The following is a 7,850-nucleotide window of genomic DNA, read 5'->3' as shown; positions in this document are numbered from 1 at the left end:
ATGAGTAGTCCACGCCGCCGCATCGAGACGGATGTCATGAAGTTCGTGCACCCTCAGGCCGTCCGACAGCTTCGCATACGGCCCTCTCTTTTTTTGTCCTGTTTGACGTTTGCTAACCAGAACCTCTCTTTCGCTACAGGATGTGCGCACGACCCTCTCCGCCAGCGCCTTGCTAGGTCCTTTGCTACGTTTCCGATATACTAACATTCTACCCAAGGTTGATGAGTGACTACGAAGTCACGCTGGTGCATGACAACAGTACGTCTTTGGTCCTGGATTTTGGTTCCTGTGCTCCTAGTTGCTAACCTTGTTTTCTGCGTCTAGTGTGAGCCACGAGCGTCGATAATCCCCCTCATTTCGTCTCACATCTGCCTCTCTAACCCGAGTGCGTCCCACCCTAGGCAAGAGTTCTATGTCCGGTTCAAGGGTCCCGCGGAGACGCCGTTTGAAGGCGGTCTTTGGAAGGTGCATGTCGAGCTTCCCGACCAGTACCCGTATAAGTCGCCGAGCATCGGGTTTGTCAACCGCATCTTCCACCCGAACATTGACGAGCTGTCGGGCTCCGTCTGCTTGGACGTGATCAACCAGACGTGGTCGCCCATGTACGATATGATCAACATTTTTGAGGTGTTCCTGCCGCAGCTGCTACGGTACCCGAACCCCACAGACCCTTTGAACGGCGAAGCGGCTGCCCTGCTGATGCGGGAACCCAAGAACTACGATATCAAGGTGAAAGGTGAGTCGCGGAACAAAACCTACCTGTCATTCCGCAGCGGGACGGCTTTCTAACATCTTTTTCCAGAATATGTCCAAAAGTATGCTAGTAAAGAGGCGGCTGACGAGGCTGGTGCCGAGTCGGAAGACGACGACGATATGTCCTCGGTCGGCAGCTTCGACGAGGACGACGAAGACGAGCCGGCCGGCCAGATGGACGACGTATAATGAATATCAAATATTACTGCGTCGTTGCATCCATCCGACGAGCTTTGCCCAATACCCCATATTGACGTGTTTTTGGTTCTTTTGTCGTTGTTTTGTTCCAGTCAACAGGTGTTTTGCCGGTATACTGTCCATTCCACATTTACACATCCCCTGTTGTTCTCCATTTTGATTGTGTTGTGCGTTTATTCCTCCTCTGTTTGATTGATATTTCTGGCGTATGTGTGCTGGTATTGGGAACCAGCAGGATTTTAGTGTTGAACCAGAAGTCTCACAGGTACAGCCCCAGGCAGGAAAGGCGACGCCAGGACAGCTCGCGGCGCTGCTTTCCCTCGTTTGGCTGTCCTGTGTTTGATTTTATCTACGCCATCGCCTCTCTAAATACGGTCTTTGGCATGTTGTTTTTTGTGTCGGTTCGTGTTTCTTGAGATAGTTGACCTCTTTCAGGATAGCATATTACAATCACCAAAGATGTCTTTCAAAAACAAATTGTCTATAATAAGGGTATCATATGTGTTCTATATACAGTAAAACCGTGAGCTACATCCCTTAATCTGAATCGTAACTCACCAGCGCCGCTGCCAATTTGCTCGGCTTGGATTCAGCATCCTTCTCTTCCTCGTCCTCCACGCCACGCTTCCTCTTTGCTCCTAGTCGAGGCGGCTGGCTCTCCGGTGTAGTAGTCATTGTCACTGTTTTTGAGTCTGTTTCTGCTCTTTGGCGGAGATCGGCCACCGTGGCGCTCTTCCTGAGGCCCTTGAGCCCTTTTATGGGCGGTTTTGTCTTTTCTGCATCGCTCTGGCTGCCGCCCGCCAGCGCGGCCACAAACGGATCCGTCGTCAGCCGTGTGTTAGCCAGCACCGTGGACGCCAGGTGGTCGCGGATCGAGCGCTGCCGCTTGGCCGCTTCTGTGGTCGGAGCATAGGTCCGGTTGCGTGAGGACGCCCGTGCAGGTGAAGCCGACGAGGGCAAGGCGGAAAGCGACGCTGATTTGACAAGGGCCAACCCGCCAGATGCGCTGCTGATACGGTCGCGCGGCTGCTTCTTCGCATCCGCGGCGCCTCCTTTGTTCCCAAAGAGAGGCTGCGCCAGGGTCCGCCGGTCGGCTACTGCACTGGGCGTCTCGCTGCCGGTCGGTTTGCTGCCAAAATCAATGAGCGCCGCATGCCGCGCGTCTGCCTCCGTGGCCGGCAGCAGATGCAGGTCCTCGCTCAGTCCGCCCAGCCGCTTCCGCAAGCCCTCGTCGTCGGCCGCGGCCTGTTCGCGCGCATGGCGGCCGACGCGGAAGGCCGCACGTAGGGCGCGGTTGCGTTCGTACGGGTCGTCCCACTGGCGGGCATTGCTGCGCGTCAGAGCCTCGAGGCGGCGAGCGGCATCGAGACCGCTAATGGGCCCTCCCTGTGCCGGGTCGCTGGCACTTCCTGGCGCAGCCGGTGCGCGATGGACAATGGTCCGCTCAAGACGGTCAAACGCGTCGAGACGGTCCAGCTCGCTGCTACTGCCGTGGGCCGCATCGCCGCCCTCGACACCAGCCAACGCGGCCGCCGACCGCGCGGCAGCACTAGCAGGGTCCAGAAACTCTCCGCCCTCGTCTGCATCGTCGCTGTACTCGCGCCGCCGGCGGCCCCCTTCGACTACAATGTACGACGTTGATGCCGGATCCGTGCGAATGGCAATGTATTTTCCACAGGCCGGGTGCCGCATGCGGAACGTAAAGATGGGCGTCGAATAGTAGTTGCCCGTCTTGTGCTTCTCGGCATTGAAGCGGACGCCCTGGCCGATGAGCACGGGGTGCGTCTTGCCGTCGCGGCCGATCGTGCGCTCCTCACAGCCGTCGCACCATACTGCAAAGGGCATCTCGAAGCGCACGACAGGCACGCCGGCTGCGTTGGCCTTTTGCGCGCGGTTGCCAAGAAGGCGGTTGCCCGAGACGATACCCTCCTGGTCGGGCGGGACGTAACGTCCCATGTTGAAGCCCTGCATGATGGATGTGGCGGGTGAGGCTGTCGCGGCCGGCTTGGCTGGTTGGTTGTGATGGTCGCGGTCGTCGTCCCGAGCAGAAACACGCTCGCCAACCAACTAGGTCGTTTCGATCAATCCGGCTCCATGCGGTGGCCGTTGTGTGTGGTGCGTCGCGTCGATGCGGTGCTGTTAAAAGATAACCGTTGTAACAGAGTGCAGAACGACGAAGTACGGGCCAGGCTGCCTGACGCTCTCGATTTGGCAGGCTTGATATAGAAGGACGCTAAAAATATTAGTCAGCTATTCGCAGACAATAGAGGCGAGGTCTGGCATTCGACGAATTGATGGTGACGCTCCTAATGTGATGAACATGAATAAATATTATCGCTTATCCCATGCCCGTGACCTCCATACGTAACCTTAATAGCAGAACATTTCGAAAGAGAGTAGGCGCGGCTGAGGCCAAGCCTTCACGGTATAGAGAATGTCACCGTAAAATGATCAAAGTCAAGAAACAGATGAAAAGCGACGTCAAATCAAATGCCGAAAGAAGAAACCAAGAATGAAGAAATCAAAAATGGAGAAATACAGAAATACAGAAATACAGAAATACGGAAACCAAACTCAATCCAACCAAATCCTGGTATCGCAAAACTCTAAATGTGTATCAATAAAAACATCATATCTGCACATCCCTCGTGCGTACATTTTTTCTCCTCTCGATGCCCCACTCGTCCGTCTCCGGCAACGAGTATAGAGTCGTGTGTTGTCTTCCTCGTAAGACAAGGAAGAACAGAGGTTTGGGCCCAGAAAGACCCTAACCATCAGCAGGAAGCTGCAGCCAGGGGGTCGAGAATCTCGAGACATCCAGCTCACAAGTTGCTTTCCCTCACAGGAAGCCAGATTCGGCCAACACTCTGTTGCAAAACGTTAGCATCATTCCCAGCAAGTATTGGGGGTAGGGGTCCTCGGGCCCAATCACGATGGATCAACAACGTACCTCACAATCTTTTCATCTTCGCGCTCACGGGGCTCCACCTGCAAACTCTTGTCGTACATCTCGTGCACGTCACCAGCTGCCTGCATGTTGCTGAGGATGTAGTCCTGCAGCTCCACGACCGGTTGCAGCAGGTATGCCACGTTCTGGTACTGCTGGATGTCGCGGATGACTTCGGCCGTCTTGGCTCGCTTGGCAAAATTGATCAGGTTGGTCTTCTTGATGATCGACGGGATACCGTCCTCGATGAAAGTAAGATCCGTCAGGTAAACACCAAAGAACGGGATACACGGCGGGTTGGCCGCATGTAGCGCCTCGCGGTACTCGCCAAAGTTCTTTGTGCTGGCCATCAGTTTGCGCATACTTTCGAGTATGGCCTGCGTTTTTTGCGGCACAATGTCCCACGTTCTCTTGAGGCGGGCAATGGGTGCGGTGCCAAGTGCCGAGATAATCGACGTCAATGTCGAGAAGTTGTTGAGGTTCCGGCATTTCTACGTTTGTTAGCATGGTATACCTGGAGAAAAAAGACGAGGGAAAACAAGGGAACCAACGCCATGGACATACATCTGCAACAGCAACAAAGTGCTTGATCACAACAACACGCTTCTTTACGTCTGTCTGCGCAAGAATCATCTCGGCGACCCAGTTCGTCATCTGGTTCGAGTGCAGAATGAGTGCCTTGACATTAGGTGCCGGTTCGGGGTCGCCCTCTGCGACCTTCTTCTGCCAAGTCTTGTTAAGACACTCGGTAGGCTTGATTTTGCCGTACAGGCGCGATTCGATAATGGTCAACTGGCGGGCGAATTCTGTCACATCAATGTCGAGGAACTTGAGCTTCTTCATGTTCTTGGGCATGATCGGTGGCGGCGTGTTCTGGTTCAGCGTCTGAATCAGGCGTCTCGCACCAGTGTCCTTGCCACTCAACCGCTGGTCCAAAACAGCCATCAGTGGCGCCGAACCCGGTGTCTCGGTCGACTTGACCGTGTCTCGCGCAAAGGTGTACACGTCGCGGATCAATTGCTTTGTTTCCTCTAGGGACGCATCCTCCATCCAAAAGTTGTCGAACCAGTTCTTGATAATGTTGACCACACGGAACCGAATGAGCTTCTGCTTGCGGTCGCGCCATTGCTCAAACTCGGCTTGCGTCAGGCCTTCTGGTGCCTGGATGCCGAAGCGCTTCACCAACAGTTCAAAGAGCTCACGTGCTGATGTAAACGACCGGTATGTGAGGAGGAACGTGTTGTTGAAGCTCGAATCCAGCTTGTCATGGCGTGTGAGCTGCTCAACAAGTGCCAGCAAAGAGCCACCCTTGACTTGAGGGGGCTGGATCTTGAGGTCCCAGGACAGGTCGTTTTCGAAATCGGGCCGCAAAAAGTCGGGAGTGTCGTCAACCATAGTCGACTGTGGTGACGGGTCTTCACCAAGCAGTTTCTTGAGCTTCGAGTAGTCGCCACCCTTCCTGTATGCCTGTGCCGCCGCATCGCTGCCTTCGCTGAAGGATTGTGCTTGGATGATTGGTGGCCGGGTTACCATGCCGCGCGATTCGGTCCGTTGGTGGTTGAGCGTCGCCGACGATGCTACAGAGCCCGCCGTGGAAGGAACAGCGGTGGATGCTACCGACGACGCGTAGGGCATAGTCTCGCCCCGGCGCAGTGGCTCGCGCGCCGCGCTATGGTCGTCACGGCGCGATTCGGCAGCTTGTTGCATATTGATCTGGACTTGCTCGGACAGTAGCTGGAGTGAGAAGCCGATGTGGGACGAGTTGGTCTCGAGCGCACGGTCGCATTGCCGCACATATTCCAAACGATTCTCCAGAGCCTCGCCACGGACCTCTGCCCATTCATCGGCAAGTGGCCCAGCAACAGCCTGGCAGCCGAGCAGGAGGTCGGAAATATTGTCGTATAGGCTTTGCTTGTTGGTGCTAAAGTCGGCGAGTTGCGGCGTCTGGAAACTGTTGCCGAGAACAGACAGATCGATCGACTCGATCATGGCAATCCACGGCTTAAACATTTCCAGGACCTTACCGCCGGCAATGCACACGTTGTTGCCAATCACTTCGTGCTTGAACGGCGTGACAACCTTTTCAGTCATTGTCAAGTACTTGTCAAGCTCACGAATGCTAGACACAAGCATGCGTTTGAGCTCATCCAGTCTCTCCAGCAGCTTGCCGTCCAAAACAGTCGAAGGTTCCGATGCGCCTTCTTCGTCGTCCAAAAAGTTGGAAGCAATGGGGTCGCGGGCGCCAAGGGAGTTGTTCTGCCAGGTGCCACCAGTGCCACTCCCAATAATGAAGCCAGGGAAGAGACGAGGGATTTCTTCGCCACGCTGCTGTCGGGCAACCTCCACGTAGCTAAAGACGCCGGAAAGAACACCATCTGCCTCTTGCAGACACTTCTGGACCGATTCAGCATTTGGCCAGTCGGCGGCGGCAATGTGCGAAGAAATGACCAGCTTCGAAAACTTGGACATCATGTCTCTGAAATGGGGGTACAGGGCCTTGTTCGTCGAGATGATGGAAGGCTGTCCGGAGTGGTTGTCGGTCGTTCCAGAACCGGCGGCAAGAAGAAGGCGCAGGTGGTCCGAAATGTCCTCGGCACGGGCCACATATTCCGAGCGGTTGTTGGAAGTGACGGCATCGCGGTAGCGGTCGATCGACTTTTTCATGTTGGACACGAGGCGACTCCAAGTCAATGGTGGTGTGCTGCCGTCGTCGAAAAACGACCGAGGGATGGTCGCAGCAGTGGGCAGGTTGAAGGTTGTGGATGTGAAGGACGTGGCTGCTGCGATCATAGGCGTGAGACCGTTGCCGTTGGCTCCGTTTACGCCATCCGCGCCAGGCTGGCCCGGTGCGAGCTTGCCGCGTGTTGGTGACTGGCCGTTCATAGACTCCATGGAAATGGTAGGAGAGAGGGTATCGTTGGGGAAAGAGCGGTGGTTACGCAGCTTTGCACAGTGTTAGATAAAAGGCAGAGTGTGCCAGCTGGAAGGCAGAAAATAGAAAGGCACAAGCACAAAGCAAATCGCAAAATGAAAGGGAACACGGCTGGAAGGATTTTCTTACCAAAGACCCACGGGATGCCATGAGAATCGACTCGCCCTCCATTTCGGACGCCGAGTTCGCCTCAGAGTCTTCATCCTCGTTCTGGGTCAGTCCTCGCGCCATCATCTCCGGCGGGGGCCGCGTGCGCTCGGGAACGTTCATGTTCATGCGGTCACGGGGGCCGCTTTCGGTAGCGGATGTGGGCGATTCCAGCGGCAGCTCCATGCAGCTCTCGCCAGTCATCGTGTTGTAGTAGAATAGGCGGCCGTCGGGGGTAGCCTGTGGTATCCAGTAATCGGCGCCGGACCGGCTGGTATTCGACTCCGTACCTTCTAACGGCAGGCCAGTGATGTCGTCTGTGTCGTCATCGTCCTCGTCATCGAAGCCCTCCTCGTAGACGTCCTCCTCCATATCTTCGTCGATGTGGTCGGCCACACCGACGCCATTTTGCTCGGATTCGGGAAGCTCGTCGGCGCTGGTGATAAGCTGGCAATAGTTGCTTGGGAACCAACCGCGGACGCCGTTGATAACCCCATCCCACCAGCCGCTCTCCAATTGTGTGATGACCTGGATGACGTCGCCTTCGTGGAAGCTCAAGCTTGTTCTGTCGTCCGCCTCGTAATCGTACAGGGCCCGGACATACATGGCGCCAGGAGGCGCTGTTCCTACCATGTTGTTCATGTGAAGGTGTAAGGTCGCTTTGCTTTTCGGGGTGGTTGTGGTATAAACTATAGGAAAGGGGGCGGAGCGAATCTTCAAGACCACACGACCGTCGTCAATAAAACTCTAGGGAGCTTCGTGAAGCTGTCTTGCTATTGAATGTGCACCGGTACTGAGTCCAAGCTTTGATCATAAGCATGGTGTGTAGGCAGTCGTGGAGAGTCGATTCGACAGCAATTCAAGAGCTAACTG

General features: G+C 55.4%; 3 protein-coding genes across 3 annotated transcripts; 1 reads left to right on the top strand and 2 right to left on the bottom strand.

Moving 5' to 3' along the window:
* SPBR_00884 (ubiquitin-conjugating enzyme E2 H) lies at positions 1-942 on the top strand (the record flags this gene model as incomplete). Its single annotated transcript, XM_040759203.1, has 4 exons — positions 1-41; positions 218-262; positions 402-736; positions 803-942. The coding sequence occupies 4 exons, from the start codon at positions 1-3 to the stop codon at positions 940-942; spliced, it is 561 nt and encodes a 186-aa protein (XP_040618231.1).
* Positions 943-1,488: 546 nt separating this feature from the next.
* SPBR_00593 (uncharacterized protein) lies at positions 1,489-2,922 on the bottom strand (the record flags this gene model as incomplete). The annotated part of the gene is made up of 1 exon (XM_040758912.1): positions 1,489-2,922. One exon carries the CDS (start codon positions 2,920-2,922, stop codon positions 1,489-1,491), a length of 1,434 nt encoding a protein of 477 aa, XP_040618230.1.
* Positions 2,923-3,580: 658 nt separating this feature from the next.
* On the bottom strand, positions 3,581-7,610 carry SPBR_00061 (CDC25 protein; the record flags this gene model as incomplete). The annotated part of the gene is made up of 4 exons (XM_040758381.1): positions 3,581-3,671; positions 3,902-4,389; positions 4,463-6,841; positions 6,960-7,610. 4 exons carry the CDS (start codon positions 7,608-7,610, stop codon positions 3,581-3,583), a joined length of 3,609 nt encoding a protein of 1,202 aa, XP_040618229.1.
* Between the last annotated feature and the right edge of the window lie 240 nt (positions 7,611-7,850).

The sequence above is a fragment of the Sporothrix brasiliensis genome (assembly GCF_000820605.1).
Source record: "Sporothrix brasiliensis 5110 chromosome Unknown Cont19, whole genome shotgun sequence".
In the NCBI taxonomy this organism is placed as follows: domain Eukaryota; kingdom Fungi; phylum Ascomycota; class Sordariomycetes; order Ophiostomatales; family Ophiostomataceae; genus Sporothrix; species Sporothrix brasiliensis.
Note: the sequence above shows the minus strand (reverse complement) of the source record. Positions and strands in the feature narration are given on the sequence as shown.